The sequence below is a fragment of the Mixophyes fleayi genome, chromosome 1 (assembly GCF_038048845.1).
Source record: "Mixophyes fleayi isolate aMixFle1 chromosome 1, aMixFle1.hap1, whole genome shotgun sequence".
In the NCBI taxonomy this organism is placed as follows: Eukaryota; Metazoa; Chordata; class Amphibia; order Anura; family Limnodynastidae; genus Mixophyes; species Mixophyes fleayi.
Window position 1 is genome coordinate 344,589,758 of NC_134402.1, and position 21,277 is coordinate 344,611,034.

Below are 21,277 nucleotides of genomic sequence, written 5' to 3' on the forward strand. Positions count from 1 at the left end.
CTATTATTAACCTCAATAACATTCAATAACAATCATTTCCACTAATTCCCAGTCTATTCTGAACACCTCACACCTCACAATATTGTTTTTAGTCCAAAACGTTTCACCGAGGTAGCTTTCTGGACTGCATAGTGCAGTGGTCCCGGTACACAATTTGGTACCGGGGCCACAATACCTCCGCCTTCAAATGGTCTGAATTCCACTGCACAGCTGCCTGCTCCTACATCCTCTGCAGCATATACAGGGTGTAGTTCGAGCGTGTCAATACCTCTTGTTTTTGACAATGACAGGTAATTTTCATTAATTTATGATTTGGCAGCAACAGTCAACGTTGTTTAATATCTGATACGCCTCTATCTGGACTGCATAGTGGAGTGGCCCCGGTACCCAATTTGGTACCGGGGACCCCAATACCTCCTCCAACTTTCAAGTGTAGTGTTTATAATTTATAAAAACTACAGTAGTTATAGCACGTCAATAACTCTTGTTTTAGACGACCATGGTACAGAGCATTCATCATTGAGATCCCATCAAGTATATGAAAGACAGACAGGGTCGAAGTGTTATTTGTTGACTTTGTTAACCCAAAAATTGTCGCTGTTGCAAATATTCGTGCAATGAAGAGTGACTTTTTCTATTAAAGGCTCAAGCTTTCAAGTGTAGTGTTTCTAACTTATAAACACTACAGTAGTTCAAGCACGTCAATACCTCTTGTTTTAGACGACTATGGTACAGAGCATTCATCATTGAGATCCCATCAAGTATGTGAAAGACAGACAGGGTCGAAGTGTTATTTGTTGACTTTGTTAACCCAAAAATTGTCGCTGTTGCAAATATTCGTGCAATGAAGAGTGACTTTTTCTATTAAAGGCTCAAGCTTTCAAGTGTATTGTTTCTAACTTGTAAACACTACAGTAGTTCAAGCACGTCAATACCTCTTGTTTTTGATTATGACAGGGCATTTTACTTTTGGTTTAATTTGTTGAATTAGTTTTAATTTTGTTTTACTTTGTGCTCATGGCAAACGACTGTTGAATGGTCACATAATGGCAATAAAAGAGTTGCAAGATGGAATTGTCCTTGGGTCCTCCCACCCACCCTTATGTTGTTGAAATAGGACATGCACACTTTAACAAACCAATCATTTCAGCGACAGGGCCTACCAAACAACTGTGGCTGAAATGATTGGTTTGTTTGGACCCCCACAAAAAGAGCTAGCAAAGAAAAAAAGAGTTGCAAGATGGAATTGTCCTTGGGCCCTCCTACCCACCCTTATGTTGTTGAAATAGGACATGCACACTTTAACAAACCAATCATTTCAGCGACAGGGCCTACCAAACTGTGCCTGAAATGATTGGTTTGTTTGGGCCCCCACACCAAAAAAGCTATTCCATCTCTCCCTGTACAAAATAAACAGGCTCTACTGAGGCAAGATGTCGTCCTCATCCTCAACCTCTGATTCCTCTCCCCCTACAGTGTGTACTTCCTCCTCCTCACACATTATCAATTCGTCCCCGCTGGACTCCACAACCACAAGTCCCTCTGTACTATCTGGAGGGCAGTGCTGTACTTGATTGAGGAATTGATAATTAATTTTTATGAACATCATTTTTTCAACGTTCTGAGGAAGCAACCTCCTTCGCCGCTCACTGACCAGGTTCCCCGCTGCACTAAAAACTCTTTCCGAGTACACACTGGAGGGGGGACAACTCAGGTAAAATAGAGCCAGTTTGTACAGGGGCTTCCAAGCTGGCTTTTTTTCCTGCCAGTAACAATATGGACTGTCTGACATGTCTATTTGGATGGTGTCAGCAAAATAATCCTCCACCATTTTTTCTGAATCAGTGAACTTTGTAATAGCAGTGCCATTGGACTTATACTGCTGAATCAGTGAACTTTGTAATATATCAGTACCACTGGAATTATACTGCTGAATCAGTGAACTTTGTAATATAGCAGTACCACTGGACTTATACTGCTGAATCAGTGAACTTTGTAATATATCAGTACCACTGGACTTATACTGCTGAATCAGTGAACTTTGTAATATAGCAGTACCACTTGACTTATACTGCTGAATCAGTGAACTTTGTAATAGCAGTACCACTGGACTTATACTGCTGAATCAGTGAACTTCGTAATATATCAGTACCACTGGACTTATACTGCTGAATCAGTGAACTTTGTAATATAGCAGTACCACTGGACCTATACTGCTGAATCAGTGAAGTTTGTAATATATCAGTACCACTGGACTTATACTGCTGAATCAGTGAACTTTGTAATATATCAGTACCACTGGACTTATACTGCTGAATCAGTGAACTTTGTAATATAGCAGTACCACTGGACTTATACTGCAGAATCAGTGAACTTTGTAATATAGCAGTACCAATGGACTTATACTGCAGGATTGTTTTGGGATATTTTTATTTTTTTTTATAATTACTTTTTTTGTAAATTTTTTTTATAACTTTTTTTGAAATTTTTTATAATTTGGGAATAATGGGGAAATAACAATGCCCTTAGAAGGACAGAGCACAGGACACAGCACCACTGGACTGAACAGGACACAGAACAGGACCCAGCAGCACCACTGAACTCAGAAGGACAGAGCACAGGACACAGCACCACTGGACTGAGCAGAACACAGCACAGCACAGCACAGCACAGAACTGAACAGCACAGCACAGCACAGATCTGAACAGCACAGCACAGCACGAGATATAGCAGGACAGAGGACCACCTAACACAACCTCCCTCTACCCTGATCAATGTCCGAGTGAAGATGGCGGCGACTAGCGGGGAATTTATAGGATCCGAGTATCGTGAGATCCGACAGCGGGATTATGGCTCAGAGCCTCGGTTTCAGTTTTGCAATTGGCGGGAATACCCGGATCTGTCTCGGATCCGGCTCGGATCCGCAACGTTCGGGTGGGCTCGGATTTCAGAAATCCGAGTGCGCTTATCTCTAATGACAATGTATGCTTTCGTTTCCTGTATTAAAATTGTCTTAATCATATGGTCTGATACATTTTTCCTGTGTTTCCTGGTGTAATTTTGAGTTTGTGAGAACTTTGTTTGAGAACTCGCAAACATCTACATACATTTAACACAAAATCTGTACTTCATAGTTAAAGCTGATAAAGCAGGCATTTGCTTATACAAATTCTGAGTTTACGGCAAGCCTCTCTATCATGGCAGTTTTCTTGTATGTACTTCATACTAACATATGAATGATCATTTGCAATGAAAAGGACCCTAATCGGGAATTGTAAGTAAGCTAGACTATGTAGATTCTTACTGGACTAATGGATTATTAAGAAACAAAAGTCTTTGTTTTATATAACAATTTTGACAAGTGGCTATCAGTTTTCATGGTGCTTGCCATTATCAAGCAAACATAAATTTAATGAAGTGTTTTTTTTTTTTATCATGCATTAGTCCATTGAAATACTACATAGCCTTCATGAAGCTATTGATTGGTGTTTGGTGCACTGGCTACCATTTGATCTACACAGTGTGTGACACTTGATTATGATGGGCTCCATTGGCTAACATTAAATTAAAGGTATCAGGGTATTTCAAATATACCAAATTACCAGCCGTATTTATAAGCTGTAAGTGCCACACATTAGTAATAAGATCTGTACACTAGAAAAAAATGACAAAGATTCTAGAATTTGAAACTCTACCTCTGCTCTGACAACCGTTGTTCCAGAGACTTATAATAAAGCACAATTTCTGCTACATGTGGTAACATTATCCCTCGCCTGCATGATGAACCATCAAATATGGATGACTATGCACATTGATTTCTGCTTTCTATTACACTTGCTATCAGCATACAGATAGAAAGCTGATATTAGCACAGTTTGCTTTAGCTGCTTGGAAGAGATAAATGGACGACAGTATATGTGTCTGTTCTCAAGGTCATATTAGAGGGACTGTTGCCAGTAAAGGATCCCAGGATTAATAACAAGGACAACACTACACTGTGTTTTATGCATCTTAGAAGAATAGTCCTGCATCCATTCCTGTCAGAAATCAGCACTTTTAATCCAAATTCTTCCAAGACTTCTATAAACAGTTTCATAATGAAATACACTGGTGTTTGATGCATAATAGCAACCATAGAGTTAAAGCAAGAGTAAGGCACTGCTATGATGCTTACAATGTGTTATACCTGGATGATTACATTTAAAGGATGCTCAATTCTGGTATTTAAATGAACTAAAATTGACCTAAGTTGTTCCCCCTATGTGTAATGGTTTTTAGAGCTTTTCAAGATACATATAATATGGCTTTTCGGGAAATAGCATTAAGCCAGGTTTTTGTTAGAAAGTTGTGAGAAAAGATTGTGAGAAAAGTGGATATATACATAAAAAAGGGGCATATTCAATTGTTTGAAATCCCTGCGGCGTTAAAACTATTACCGTTATTATGGTAATAGTAAGCTGGATTTCAGCTCGCAGCTCCCTGAGCCGCGAGCTGAAATCCAGCGAGAAAACTACCGTAATAACGGTATTTACACGCACTATTACCGTAATAATGGTAACAGTGCGTGCGCCGCAAGATTTTTGGCTATAATGCCAACAATTGACTATGCCCCAAACAACAAGCATTATTTTAATATTTTGCAATTGACTGATCTGACATTTGAAATAAAAAGTGGGTCAAATTGCAAGCAGCTATTGATGTTGATGTTGTACCAAAAATGGCACTAAATGGGGCAGCAATTTGAATAGTTGCACTATGCATACACATTGTTAATGGCCCCATAGTATAATAATACGATTTGGTTTGGTTTGTTTACAAACCAACTAGAGGTCTCTCACAAAATCAAGTGGAAAATTCTAAAAGTATACAGAAATAAACTTACAGAATTCAATACAACACATTTGCAATAAATGGCACAAGGGCCATGCACAATGAAGCACGCCTACAGTATTCAATAGAGCATACTTTCTAAACCCAGTAGAGCATGCTTATAAACAAGAGTTCTAAATCCAATAGACCATGCTTGCAAAACACAATATACAACACTTACCACGGTCAATAAATGCTTACAAAATCAACAGAGCAGAATTGCAAAACCCAGAAGAGTTATCACTATACAAGGCAGAGCTCATGTATAATAAACCCAATAATTCACCTCGGGACCAGGTAGATTGCTATTAGAGTTCTAGTTTTTCTATGTAGTTCCCAGCCAGCTACTGTATCAATTTGGCAGTTTCCAGATGATGGACCTCTGTGTTTTCTGCTGTCCTGTTACCAGTGCAATGACATTACTAACAAAGGTTGTGTTTCTGGTACATTCCATCCAACCTTAAGCCTTTGAAGTGAGAGAAGTGTGTTTTTAGCTTTTACTTATTTGCTGGTGAGTATGGTTCTATTTTTATATTTTGATACATTTTTTAACTGTTTAATATGTTTTTTACACTATAATTTCTTATGTGTTTTTACTGAGATTATCTAGAGATTATATAGAGCATGAATATAGTATACACGGATGAGATATACAATCTTTGGTATTTAATTCTATTCTCTTATTTTAGTGTTATTCATTGATTTTTTTTTAAACTGAATTGCTCTACCATTTACACAACAATGGTAATTTGCTAACACAGTTGAACATTCAGATGGTCTTAAACATAATGCGATCTGACATGACATTCTGGTGCTACAAATAAACCGGATCTCCCACTTTCATGTTTCACTTAACCCGTTACCCCCCCCCCCCCCATCCCCAGACACAAAACCCTCTCCATACAGTATTTGTTACCTAATTTTGCCTGGGTGGGTGGTGGTAGTGTGTTAGGCTTAGCTGCTACTTTGTAGTAGTGCTAGTCCAGTCTCTCCCACCTCAAAGGTCAACTTTAGCAATCAGGAGCACATGCAAGTTTGATGGCAGAAGAACACATCTCTTCATGGACTTGCAACACTGAAGAAAATAATGGGTATCAAGTTAGCTCAATAGTAAAGAAATTAAAAGATGTATTTATTTACAATCTCTTATTTACTGTTATATTTTGCTTCATCAAAACTTGACAGCACATATAGCATTATTGCATAGCCTTGTTTTGCAGTACAAAGCACTTTGTTATATCACTAACATTATAATGTGTCACTGGACTCAAGCCGGCACTTATGCATTTTGGTGACAATATTATATTTCTCTCTCTCTCTGCTTTTCGTTACTGAAACTCCAGCATTAGAGCAACCAATCTGAGTTTCTCCAGTGTTTGTAATACTGGCTGGTCCAAGGCTGGGTACACTTTCTTCTTTGCTGATGCGTAACCTTCACACTGGCACACTCCCATGCCCTTGGAGTACAACAGTCTCTAACATATTCTGAACTGCAATTATGGTACAGATACTAACAGCCTCAAAGTTTCTTATGTACCATTTTGCACAAGCACCCAAGGTCTCAACATCCCACTTACAAACAGCTCAGGCAGTATCCTCATTGTAGGCACCTTCATTGTCTTCATAGTCTGTCTTTTCTCTTTCAGGATCTCAATCTCTGCATCTTTGGTAACATTTATCTCTCAGAACAGGCATATTATAATTTCTCAAGTTATACATGAAATTGTGAGTGTTTCTCAATCTTGCACCTGCTCCACTCGACACTTTACCCTGAGCATGACTCTCTCAATCTTGGTTCTCTCAATTCTTCCCAAGGTCAAACATCACCTACTCTAACTCTTCTGGGGGCAATACATGTATGTTACTAAGAAATTATGGATGTTTTCCTGATGACCAACAGCAGAATCATGGTGAGAGGTGGTGGTGTGAGAATGCAAAAGTGCACATAAATGGTTAGCAATAAGCAATTAGGTTTGGCCAATCCAGTTTGGTCAATTTGGGCAATCTGGTTGATCAGATTGAATAAAAGTTTTACTGTGTGTAAGCTTATCATACCTCATAAAAGGCTAAACAATAAGAACATTTACAATTGCAGATCAGTATAAGGTATAAGAGTGTGTTATTCATCGGACAATAATAGGACTGCTAGCATTGTATCAATTTTAAGAGCCTTCACTTCAATGGCTTTGTTTTGTGACATGAGAACAGGAGGCCTCTCAGCCACTAATCAATACAGAGCAGCTTCACTTTGATTGGTCAGAGTGTAGGAAAGGCGCTCTGAATGGTTAGTTGTGGCTACATACCACATGGGGTCTAGCCGCAATGAACCTCATTGTATCAATGAGGTTCATTCATATAATGTTTCAAAATAGAAATTACGTTATTAGGGGAATAATAAATTGGTGAATGAGGGATTGGGGAGACTTTATTTAAATAAAATAATTGTTCACTAAGGGCTAGGTTTACTAAAGGGCGGTTTGCTCAAACCGCCGCTTTTCGGCTATTTTTTAGAGCCCAAAACGCCATTAAAACGGCTAGAATTGACATTTTTCAAAAACACCACTTTACAAACCGCCATCCCGATTTTAACAATGATGAGCATACAAAGAGCCGGATTTACTAAGCTGGGATTTTCAAACCCGCCACAAAACAGCCATCCAAACGGCCAAAATGAAAGAGGTGGTTGTGAATGGCGAAATTGATCAAACAGCTGCTGTTTGAGCTATTTTGCCATTCAGAACATAAGAGAAAGCATCATTGACATTTTAATTATTTGGAAAATCATTATTGATAACGGAACAAAATAAGTTTAATATTAACTTATGATAGAATTTTTTTTTTTAAAGGGACACTATTACAGCATTATATTAAGTGGGAAATGTGAATATAATATTATTAACTGATTGTTAATGGTGGAAATAATTATTTATGTTGCACAATTTGTCATTACATATTGTCTGAATAATATAATAATTAAATAATTTTTTCCCCTTAATATAATGATTTTTTTTTCCCCTCATAAGTTAATATTTAATTTATTTTGCCCCTTAATCAATAAATAATGATTGCCAACATAATTTAAATGTCAATGGTGCTTTCTCTTATGTTCAGAATGGCAAAATAGTTCAAAGGGCATGTTTGAGCTATCAAGCCATTCTGAAGCAGGTATTAAAACTGTCCTGTCTTTTGGATGGCGGTTTTGATGGCGGTTTCATCCAAACCACCGGTGGTTTAGCTTTTTCAATCTACCATACATCCTCAGTCATTTTAAATTGAAGCCTCAAGCCGAACTATAGTAAATGTGGGGGTTTGGACCACTAAACTGCCGGCGATGGGTGGCGGTTTCAAACCACCACCAAACTCGATTCTTAGTAAATCTAAAGTGTGTGTTTCTTGTGCAGCATTTTTTTTTAGTTCTACAAGTGCCAGCCTGGTCTGACAGCCATTGATATGTTGGCATTTATACTTTAGCGTTCCCAAGCTGTTTATGGCCATGGCTTTCTGTGACCACATAAAATAATGCTTTTTTACTAACTATTTTACATTATAACCCCAACAAAATGATTTCAGCTTGGGACTGTTTGTCCACACAGAATTCAGACCAGTGCTGAACTGCCTGGGGCTGTGTCATATTATGACAGGTGGACACCACGCTGCTCATCCTGTCATAGCCTAATGTTGGTTGTGCCCTTTTTGGGGGGCCCCATGATGTTTGCAACAGCCCCCCAACCCAGCAATAGTGCTAAACAACCCAGGCTATGAGCGCTAGTGCTTAGATAATTTTGAGGGGGGGGGGGGCATTTTTATAATATTCATTTATATTCATCTTCTTTTTAATACTGCAAAGGTACACGCTGAACATTAACATGAGCACATATTTTTCCAACTGGGGTCAAGCAACCTTAAGAGAATGTATTGACTTAAACAGATAGACAGAGAATGCATTGACAATAGACTGATGCAATATTACTATACTGCAGTTAAACATAAGTAACAGTATACAAAAGAAAATTCTAAAGGACATAAGAACAATTATACAGCGTAGCTATAATAAGCTAATTAGGAGAACTGTAAAGCATAAGTGCTATATATATATATATATATATATATATATATATATATATATATAAAAATTCTGGTGGGGTAAACAGGAATACAAGGAGAAAGAAATTCAAGCTTGAAAGATAACACATAAATCAATAGAATATGCATGTCTAGTAGTAGGTGGAGACCATTCAGGGGTTCCTTGCTGCAACCAAGTTCCATGGCTTGTTATCAAACTCAGCTCGCACACAATCAGTAGGTGAAAAACCATGGTGAAACATCTGATTAGAGATTAAATTGATTATCAAGGCGAGCCACATTGCAAATTAACATTGGTAGGATTCTTTCCTTTGAAATAACTGATTTGTTTATGGTACTCACATTAAAAATAGTATATATTTACTTTTCTTGTGTACAAAATATTTATTCTAAGTGGCAAAGATAATCACAGTGCATATATGACAGTACATGCTTACTACTTAAGAACTTGAGGTTTAATACTACTAGAAATGTTACTATTCTAGTTATATTTTGTTGTTGTCCTCATCACTCCCTGGTCAAAATTACATGCATGTTCATAGCCCCTATTAAAAGTAATGCACTAAATCTGTTTCTGGATCTAGCAGAATACCTAAGACTTTTGCAAATGAAGCTTCTGCATACTGATTTGCTCTTGAAATGTGAACATTGCACATTAGTATTGCAGGGAAATAAGGATATGTAGGAACAGAATAGTCAATTTACACAATACAATAAGTAAGTCACAGCCTTCCATTATAATCTAACACCACAAATGTACTAAGAACATCTTTTATGACATAAGATATTTATGTTTGGAACAAGCACATTTAAAAGAGAGGATGTTAGATTAATTGGTAAAGTAGCTCTATAAGATAACTCACAAGAGTTAGTTGAATGTTTTCTACTTGCTACTTGCATCTCCTATACTTTCCTGTCTGCAACACCAGCTTGTGCTATAGGTCAACAATTATGTAGAATTTCATATGTATGTATTACTATGAACGTAAATATTGAGCAAACATTTTTCTATGTTTGAATGAAGCATGGCGCTGGATAACCAACTGCTGTTCTGTTATCATTGCCAGACAAAGCCTGGCATTATTTGTCTTCTAGTTATCATCATACTAGATGCTTCTTTTATATTGTGTTTTATTAGGGGAATCGTGTCACTGTACTACTGCTTGACAATGTTACAATTACATTATCTATTGTCTCTAGCTGATTATATTTTTAACACTCCCACCATATTCCTGCTATCATCCACAATAACAGCAATATAGCAACACAATAGCCACTATGACCAGTATTGTTGAATATATATATATATATATATATATATATATATATATATATATATATATATATATTCAACAGATGCCTCATAGTAAAATAGCAGAAATATCAGACATATCTATTGTGACTATATTATTATTAAAAACTATGGAAGGGTGAATGTCTGCTACTGTATATATCTCTTCGCTTACAGAACAAGTGCAATCATGAAAGAAACACAAGCTTGCAGAGAAGGTTTTTTACTAGCTGTATTCTGTGAATGTTGATGAGTATTTCTTTGCTTACGTCACATTGCACAGGCGCTCTGTGTTGGGACAAAGACACACTCACACACACGCTTAGACACAAATGCACACAGATACTCACAGACATACATTATTAAATACATACTTAAAGCAGCGATCATATGGAGAACCAGAATATGTCATTCAAACCTTAAAGGCACTGTGATACCCAAGCTGCTTACAAGTCGTATGTTGTCTATAGTAACCTACTGCTAAATCTCTGTTTCCACCATAGCATAAAACATAGTGAAATTTGTAGCACGCACGATTTAGAGGCAGCTATCTGGAGAACCTGGGCTTAGCTGCTTACGAACTGCCTCTACATCAGAGAAGCAGTCACGGGAGGTGGTGCTGAAATAGACAGCTCCCTCTCTTCCCTATTCCAGAACAGCTCAGAGCGCTGGAGAGCTATGGGAGGGACGTGGTGCTGAAAGAACAGCTCCTATGCTTTGCGGAACGTGTTGTTGTAATAACGCCACTACCTGAGCCGGGTACTCAGTTCCACCCTCTAGTTTTTATACCCATGTGTATACAGCCCCTACGGACTTTATCTGCCAGCAATGCTTTCATGTAGATGCCCTTACCTCTATAGGCTGATGAGGTAGAATCTATTCCTGTAGCTGTCTATGGCAGTGGCGCTGAAGGGTCAGTTTTCAATGTACCAGATCCTTTGTCTCGCTGTACGTGATATGTCACTTGCTTTATTCTTTTGTGGACTGCTCTGTTGGGGCTCGGAGTAAATGCTTGACTTCAGTTGGGATGCCCTGATGCTGGATCTTCACAGATTTCATGGCGGTGGCACGAAAAATCAAAACTTTGCTGACTGTGAATATCTTGGTATTTGTGGGGATCATCCTGTTTTCGGTATACTGCAGGATCCAGGACAGGTCCCAGGAGCTGGTGCAGATTGTGAGAAGTTCTGACCGCAGAGTAAGGAGCCGAAATACCAAAGTGGGATCTTTGGTTGACAGAGAGTCTATTCTGCAAAGACTGGACCACCTGGAAGAAGTAGTTTACAACCAACTAAATGGTAAAATGTTATCTGTATATAACAATAACGATAATCTTATATCTGGATTTCTAAGCAATGAATGGTACTTTGCTGGGCCTCTCATTGCCTCTGAGTTACAAAAACGCTATTTCTGGCTTGTTCTTATTATGATACATATATGTCAGCTCTGTATTTAAATTAAGGAACAATTGTTTTATGGGAAATATAACTATTATCTCAGATACATGATACGTACGATATATTTAAATACATTTGCGTAATAAATATGTATAACTGAATTACAATGTACTGAATATTAAAGCCTTAGTATGTGCAACCTGGATAAAATCCCATGGGCTGCATCCCGGACATAAACATGTCATTTAGTTGCTGTGTGTAACATTCATTATTATTTGCAGTCTAAACAGAAATAATCAGAAGAGTACAAAGTGTCAATGTCTACCCGCTGAGCTTGTGACGGGGAAACGTCGTGTGTGTCTGACCTTTCATGCATAAGCTATGTAAACCGTACGTCCACATCGCAGATAATTGATTGCATTATTTTTCTGAATGCATACACGTCCGCTAACCTTGGCCAAGCGCCTGCTCGAGTACACGTTACGGGTTTCAGATACTTGATTGCATGTAGCTAACAGGGAGAGTAGTAAGGCTGAAGTAGAAAAATAATAGCTACGGAGAATTTACCAGAAACCTTATCAGCGAAACGCATTCCCTTAATGCTATAAAAGCTCTACTAATATTAGTGAGTGCATGGGAGAAGTAGCATTATTAGGGTGAAAAGAGGCTTAAAAGCAAAACGTCAATGGGCAATGATTGCATCCAGGGAACGGGTCTTAGTACCCATTTAGATATTACCGAATTCTTTTCATTCACTGTTTTGTTAAGTGGTGTTAGATGTCTGTAGCTATGATTTTAGTTTTATGTCAGAGAAAATGTCTGCCTTAGAACAGAAACTCACAGTTACTCCTATTCACCTTATATCAAGTCACAATTAGTACAGAGCCCTAATGACCCAATATATTTATCCCAGGTCATTATATTTCATTAAAAAGGTTGTCAAAATAAACAATTCTGCCCTTAAATCATTTATTTCTTAAGATTGGTTTATTTTAATAATGTACCTCAGACATTATATAGGTTAACAATAACAGTGATGCCAATTTCATGTATATTCCTCATTGGACACTATAACAGGGATCTCTGTTTCAGAAAGCATTGATTATCAGTGGACTGATATATATAGAATTGCCAAGTGTGCACAAGTATTTGCACACTGTTACTAATGCAACTTTCCCCTTAAAATGTTGCAAAGCATCCATAAAAAAAAATGAGGATAGTATATGTTGTGTATACAGTAACTAAATTAAAATGGCAAATTCTTAAAAAAAATTTTTTTAATTAAAACAACATTGTGGCTTTGAGCTATATCTTACAGCAGTTAAGTATAAGATTCTATGTTCAATGCAAGCACGTGTATGCTGTTTGTATGAGCCCATGATATATCTCTTTCTGCACTTATATACACATATATACATCCTAGTGCACGTATATTAAGAAACTACAAAGTCATTCATTTGCAGGTTACAGGATTCAAGGCACAAAAATGTGTCAATTTAGTTTTCATTGCACTTCCACTAAGTTTGTTTAGAAGGTGAATTGGAAGTCCTGGGAGTAAATGTATCAAGCTCAGAGTTTTCCGTTTGAAAAAACCATCAGATTCTAGTTATCATTTATTTAGTACATTCTACAAAATGACAGCTAGAATCTGATTGGCTGCTATAGGCAACATCTCCACTTTTCAAACCTGACGGAAAACTCTCAGCTTGATACATTTACCTCCCCCACCCCCCCTTGTCTCACATCTGAATTAAAAGTAAAATAAAACTTTCAATTCTAATATAAACACATTAAAAAAATAATAGTAGTAGATACAGAATGCGAATTATAACATTTGAATTGAATGTTCAATTGAGTTGAATGTTTCTACAAATAAGCAGTTGACACATTTTTTTAAAAGTGATACTTTACATGAATACCTATATTAGAAATCATTGCTTTTTCAAGGCTCTAGGACACAATAATTTGGAGGAGAACACAGAGAAAGGTGGTGCTAAGTTTTCAGGTTGTTTGCTGATAGAGGTAACAGATTTAATTCCAACATTTATTTGGCATCATAAGTAATTAGCCATAAATCTTAATCTCCAATTTAAACCTGTTTCTAACGTTTCCATAACTTTAAATTCCAAGATTTTGCTTAATTTCCTGTCCTGGATTTCCATTTTAAAACTGCAACTTTCATATCCCTAAGTCTTTAGTTAGGGTTGCAATAATATTGTTTAATTTGGGTGCCTGTTTTTCAGTAGAGCATTGCAGATTCATACTTTGTCTGAGACATTGCCCAGTTTCTTTTATTGAGATACTGACCTCTATTGGGGTATATAATGCTTTTTATTAAGTACACAACTGTACTTTGGAGGATGAACAGGTGTATAAGTCCTGAATGTTATCTTCTTCTAATGAATAGGATATTGTTTCATGTCTGATTTGTATCAGCAGACAACCTAATATTAAATAAACACATTGGGCTTGATGCTGGGTTAAACTTATGCCAGTTTGGGTAGCATAAATTAAGAACATTTGCATTGCGCATGCCCACAAAGATAGTGCAGGCATTTGCACGCATGCAGAGTTATGAGCATGTGACCCTTACTCCTCCTTACAATTGGAGAGGCAGACCAACATGGAGAAGTGTATACGCCTGTCAGGAGCCATATCTTTCACCTGCTATAAGGCAGGTGCAAATATACACTGATGATGATGATGGTGGCCAGCACTAGTTAGCCAATACTGATTGTGGCTGATTGTGAATTCACTTCTGAAGTTGATAGATGCTTTATGCATTGATCATGCATATGGTATAAATTTAGGAGCCCATTAAAAAAACAAAATTTTTGCTACTTTCATTTATATGCAATAAGGAATATTATATCTACTGTACTATATCAACCCTAGCAGCGATTTTTTTTTTTGCTATGAATACAATTTTAACAAACTTTTCTTGTGCTTATGGCCTTGTTGTGTGTAATCATACGTATATATGTCTGATGTATACGTGGTGCATATACTAGAGGTGCTGAGATGGGCATATCTTGTGATCATATGGGCCTAAGTATACACTGAACTCAGCCTTAGGGCCATTTAGATCAATGGAGTGATCTCCATTGGCCTCCTGAAGTCTCTGCAACAACTGGAGATTGAATTCACAATACTAATGAAATGCCAATGAATATAAGGCCTTAAATCATCCGTACTACTTTTTGTATAAAACCTATGATATCATATGTACTCTTCCAGACAAAGTATTAAGAGCTTGCACTGATTGTGGTCATCCATTAATAATAGCGGCATTGCCCTTATTCTTCTAATTTATAACCAACTTTACACTTTCTCTCATCTACTTTAAATCTAACACGGTACAGCCCTCGGTCTGACTCACCATGTTTAAATATAAGGCTATACTATTTGTGCATAATAAAATGTAAGCTATATGTTTATTCTGTGAATGAGAAGCATTTAATGGTATGCTTTCAAGACTGAATCATTATCTTTCCTCCACCTTCTTATTTGGCAAGAACCTTTACTGGAAGCAGCTGGAGGCTGCAGTAGTATTGTGTCTGTTTCACAGTATGTCGACCTGTTTACTTGTCTAAAAATAACAATAGTATTAAGTTATATTTCCATATTTATTTATAAGTATCTTACATGTATAATGGTAGGTGTCCTAATATAGATAATATTACCGTTTAGCTATAAAGAGTTTTGTTTGAAACTAACTTTGTACTGCAAAATGTCATAAAAGAGAAGCTATAGAGTGACAAAACATAATAGCAAAATAATTGGCTTAGCTTCTTGTAGAGAAAGCAAGATAGCAAGTTACATATACAAATGTAGCCATTCTGTCCTCTTATTATATACCTTGGGCTCAGAGTTCAGAGTTTCTCTAAATGTATTTTGTGATGTCTATCTGAGTTCCTTTTTGCATCTGGTTTAGAATGGTATTGCAGTATTTATAAGACTACCGATTGGAACTTTCATTTACCTTTCTCTAAAAACCTAAGATGTGATGTCAAAGTTAATGCTCACTGGGAACTATGCATTATTAAGAATGTATTTTTGAATGTTGACCCCAGCAGCAGGCAGTGAAAAAGTCAAGTCAAAACCGCATCTGGCATGTTGCATGCAAGGAAAAAAATCACATATTATCTTTATGATAGGCCAGATCTGTTTACAAAAATATGAGCTCCATGGCTTTTTAGGGAACATAGTAAGAACCCATCCCACACCTAGAGCCTTCCCTGGTGTGGCCCCATCTTACCTTCATTGTACAACCCTGTCAACTCCTTTGACCTGGAATCAGGGGCGGATCTAGAAAATACTTCTACCCGGGGCGATGTAGAGGGGGGCGATTTAGGCCCCGCCCCCTTTTTGACATCTGAGGCTGCCAGCGGCTGCATACTATGTGCAGGTCCGTTCAGCAGTGACAGGTAGGGACAGTGTGCTGCCCAGATGCTCTGATTGTGTTTAAAACATAATGTGCAGCCGCCGGCAGCAAGCCCCTGCTAGGGGGGGCGATCGCCCCGATCGCCCCCCCCCCCCCCCCCTCCCCCCCTGGATCCGCCACTGCCTGGAATCCTCTACACTTGCAACCATTACATTTCCGTGAAGCCTACCCCCCCTCCCTGTTCTGCCCCCCCCCTTTTCTATTTCATGAATATGTTTTGAAAAAGTGGACCTTGTACTTTTTTGCCCTATGATTATATTTGTATGATACATGTAAAAAGTCAAGTCAACTTGCACTACATGTATTTTACATTTTAAGAATATTACACTACTGTGTTGGCACTTGTTTTAATTATTTTTTAGTATTAGGATGTCATTGTGTAACTAATTTACAAGTGTGCAGGTCAAGGGGGGAATTCATCAAAACTCTATAAAAAACATGAATGCTTTAATGCTTTCGGAATGTGTTCAGCGTGTGCATCCACCTTGTTTGTCATTTAGTTTTGAGAAGATTTCTTGAACAGTCAACATTTCAGTCATTATGTGGATGTTTTCAATACCAAATTAATTTTATTCACAGTGTCGTATAATGAAGTCATAATGTCATCATGAAGTACAGCTAGCCAATGCTTATATATGTGCACATTGGTTCACTAAAGACCTACAACACAAAAGTCACCACCTTAGTTAAGTATAAAGGAAATGCAACATAATTGAACCAGTGAATCAGATTCTAGCTATCATTTTCTAAAATGTACTACAAAAAACTATAGCTAGAATTTAATTGGTAGCCAAGGACAACACTTCCACTTTTCTTTTTTAGAAGTTTTAGTAAATCTACCCCTAGATCTTAATTTAATTGTACAAAAAGTGTGGTTTACTATTCTGTTTCTTTGGTTAACTTTTGGACACAAAACATTAAATAATATTATGCTTATTAATAGAACCAACATATATAGTGCTGTGCCATTAAATAATTTTTAATAATTTACACCTGTGCCCTACCACAGGCACACAAATGCACACTCAGGCACATTAGGGCCAATTTAGTTAGAGGCCAATAATCCTGCAAGTATTTTATTGGCCGATGGGATGAACTGAAGCACTTGGAGGTACCTAGTAGGACGATAGAACAAAGGAAGGACAGTAAAACTCTATATAGTGGTCTGAATTATAATACCTTGCAGTGGTCAAAGAGGAAATTTAGAAGTGGCAGTATGAAAATTGTAATGGAAATTTAAGTGAATGGAATTTTATAGTTTTACAATGAAGGCAGTAGGAGAAGTGGCAGCATGACATACCACCATATACACCCCCACTTCCGCCACTGATACCATGTATGTATTTTCTGCTTTGTAAAGTTCAGTTATATCAAGCTTTACATAATCTGGTAGATTTTCATCATTTAGAGTAGCACTATATAAGACACATTTGTATTCTGTCCTGTAACCAAAATATTTTTTAAGAAACACATTTGATGTCTCTTGGCACACCTATGTACCCAGGGGCATACACTGTCTTTCTTTCAGTTTATTACAAGGGTTAAGGATTTCCTTCCCTAAGTTTTGATCCCTACCAGATAGCATATGGGACAACTAAGTGCCACATTTCTGTACTAATAACTGGAATTTGTAATGACAGTTATGGAGCCATGAGTATGGTGAAAATATAAACTGTTTTATTAAAACAATAACCCAATACAGATATGCAGGGAAGGCACAGACCAGGTAAGTTTAACATAAATAACAGATATCTGGGTGTGGCTGGAAACAGGTAAACAGTGGTGAGTACAAACAGCAGGAGAACTTAGCTAAGCAAAGGTGAATTGCTAGAACCTGGGATATAGAGAAACAGATTGCAGCTTGCAGGAAGTTTAAGGGAACAACAATGACCTGCAAGGAGCATTGTGAGGAGTAGGGATATATAGTCAGAAACACAGGTGCAGTAAATAACAAGAGAAGAAGGTTAACTCCTGCTAGTGAGGGAAAAGGCAATAGTACAATAGCAGCACCTCTGGTAAGCCATAGGTACTGCAGGCCTGAACAATAATATCACAGTCCAACGTTAGTCCAGCAGACAGGAGCTGCAGATGCAGCTGCAGTGCAGCCGGAGGGAGATCCTGACACTAAGACACAATAAGGCCAGCACAGATAGTCTTCCTTTCTGTATCTCTTGTACGCAAATAATTTTAAAAGCCTGTATTTTTTTTTATATATATTACTAATATGTTATTAATACCTACATAAAATACATATTTTAAACTTTTGAAAAGCTTGAACATGTTTTATTTTTATTTATGGTAAGGTCAACATAATGTACATTACATTTTGCAGGTTGGAAACAAGTTTCTTTTACACAGACACTAAAACTTTGAAAGTAGAAAAGACACTGGGGGGCTGATGCAGAGTGAGTACTGTGCCAGTGTGTATATCATGTCTTGCATTAAATTGCTTTTTGCATGACCAGAAAAGTGGCAGCAAGTATACAATATTTGCCTATGAAAATTTACATAGGTTCATATCTGCTTGCGCCCTAGAGGCAGAATGGGGGAGCGATGAGGTGTTCTATTATAGGCCGAGTACAGTAAGTGCATGTTAGTGCAATTCCAAACAGATGGAGACTGGACACAGATGCATATATGCCTGTCCAAGCCATATTATTTGAGGGTGGTCAAGAGCAAGTGCAAAGCTGTTTGCAAATGCTTCGCTGATGCTTAGGAGTGCTTTCTTCATTGCACATGCATATAATTATTATTATTATTATTATCATAGTTTTTGAGGAGCCACAGTGCTGTGCAGCACTGTATAGTAGGTAAAGCAGAACATACTTAAAGCAGGAACATACAAGGTAAACAAAATAAATGCAGTCATGAAAACAAAGGAATGTATGATCATGAGAGAGCTTACATTCTATTTGTAAGAGGGCTCAGCTGAGACGAGAGGAGCGAGTGTGGCTCAGAGGGGAGATTGGGATAGTTGTGAGGGTGCATTAGTGTGAGTAGTATTAATGGGAGTAAAGTAAGCTCTAATAAAGAGATTAGTTTTCAGAGAGCGTTTCAAGATTTAAAGATTTAAAGGCTGTGGGAAAGCCTGATTGGACATGGTAAGGAATTCCATGGGTAGCAGCAGAGGAGAAGTCTTGTAGGTGGAGTGAGAGGTGGTTACCAGAGAAGAGACAAGGTGCAGGTTAGAGGTAGATCAAAGAGGGCAATAGGAAAAGCATTTTGATATGAGATTTGAGATGTGTGCAGGGGTAGTGTTGTTGAGGGCTTTGTAGGTAAGGGTGAGTAATTTGAATTACATACTGGAAGACACAGGGATCCAGAGTAAGGATTTGCAAAGTGGTGCAGCAGATGTGGAGCAGTCAGAGGAAGATCAGTCTTGCAGCAGCATTTAGATTAAGTTAAAGTGAGGATCCATTGGTGAGGGAAATGCCAGATAGTAGGATGTTGCAGTAGTTAAGACAGGAAATGATGAGAGAGTTTTGGTAGCATGTTGGGTAAGAAAAGGGCATATTCTGGCAATATTCTAAGGTGGAGTCGACATGACTGGTAGAGAAACTGCATGTGAAGAATAAAAGAGAGGGCAGAGTCAAGTGAGACTCCAAGGCAGCAGGCTTGGGAGAGTGAGAAAATGTGGTGTTATTGAAGGGGAAAGGGAAATTTGAAGGGGGATGGTGACACTGGCAGGAGGAAAGAGGATAAGTTCTGTTTTGGACATGTTGAGCTTTAGGTAGCATTGGGACATACATGTGGGGATAACATAAAGACAGTTGGCTAAATGAGATAGTATAAAAGTGGAGCGGCCAGGGGAAGAGATATAGATGTGGGTGTCATCAGCATAGAGATACTAGAAAGAGTGAATTAATGCCCCAAGAAAAAAGGTCTACAGTGTGAAAAGTAAAGGGTCAAAAGCAGAGTCTTGTGGGACCCCAACAGATAGTGGGAGTCAAAGCTGGATGTACCCAGAGGTAGAAACACTAAAGCGGTTAGATAGTTAGATAGATAGTGTGAGGATATCGGGTTTAACGTAACCTTCTGGGCCGCACAGCGGGCCTACCCTGTACCTATCCAAGGTTCGAAATCACCCAGGCAAATATCCGAAATAAAACAAACACGTTTATTTAACAAAATAGTAGCACAAAATAGCAATAAACAGATGTAAATAATAACTTGCAACAAATAACACTACACTACAGTCTGGCACAGACAACATACAGGGTATAATAAAAACACCTCACCAGTATCCTTGTCACTTCCAGGGACTGCTGCCTCTCTCCTTTAAGACTACCAGCAAACGTAGTGGCCCAAAGTAACTGTCACTCCGCTTTCGGCGGACACACAGCTCCCCAAGACCTGGAGAGGTAGATCGGGCAACGGCAGTACTCCAGGGACCGATTGCTCCTTTCCTGTCAGGGGGCAGAGATTAATATAACTCAATGCCAGCCTGACCTCAGCTATCACTCTGTAGTGAATGCCAATTTGCTGTCCTCTAGAGCTCTCTTTTAAACCCAGAAATTTCCTCATCAGCAATTCCAGGACCTGCCTGATTGGTCCTTTCCTTTCTTTACCTTTTCAAAGGTATACATACAGACCAGGAGATAGCAGATGAATCATTCATGATTTAATTAGGAACAGATATTGTTATGTGGCTATCTAGAGATCAGGATCCAGACATCTTTACATTTAAATACACAATGCCTTCCTCTGTAATTAAGCCTAAAGCTCTGTCTGTAGACTCATTTCCTATGCTAGCACACATAGATCCACAGCTAAACGAAGACAGGAAACCCCCTGGTGTGATGTCCATTCATACAGGACTGGTGGACAATAACCCTTTTGATTAGACTGAACCAATGGACTAGTCTGCATGCTAACGATGCAAGCCGGCAGTTATTTTACTACTTTCAAAATAGAATATACACAAGCTTAAATATGACTGACAAATATAGGTGAACCAGAGGGCTAGAAAAAGTATATGTTTGATAGTCCGCATTCACCTTATTACCTCATAGATAGATAGATAGATAGATAGATAGATAGATAGATAGATAGATAGATAGATAGATAGATAGTTGAGAACATGATGAACATTGTGAACATGGAGAAATTACTCTTAGACTTTTATATAAGAAGATCACTTTTGAGAGAGCAGTTTCAGTGGAATGTTCAGGGCAGAAGCCTGATTGTAGAGAG

At 38.0% G+C, this 21,277-nt stretch overlaps 1 protein-coding gene across 1 annotated transcript in view; it reads left to right on the plus strand.

Moving 5' to 3' along the window:
- Positions 1-10,546: 10,546 nt before the first annotated feature.
- The window catches only part of GALNT9 (polypeptide N-acetylgalactosaminyltransferase 9), a 203,866-nt gene continuing 193,135 nt past the window's right edge, over positions 10,547-21,277 (plus strand). The window contains exon 1 of the mRNA XM_075217144.1: positions 10,547-11,541. Within this exon, the coding sequence (XP_075073245.1) occupies positions 11,301-11,541 (241 nt within the window). The 5' untranslated portion in view covers positions 10,547-11,300. The remainder of the gene's footprint in view (positions 11,542-21,277) is intronic.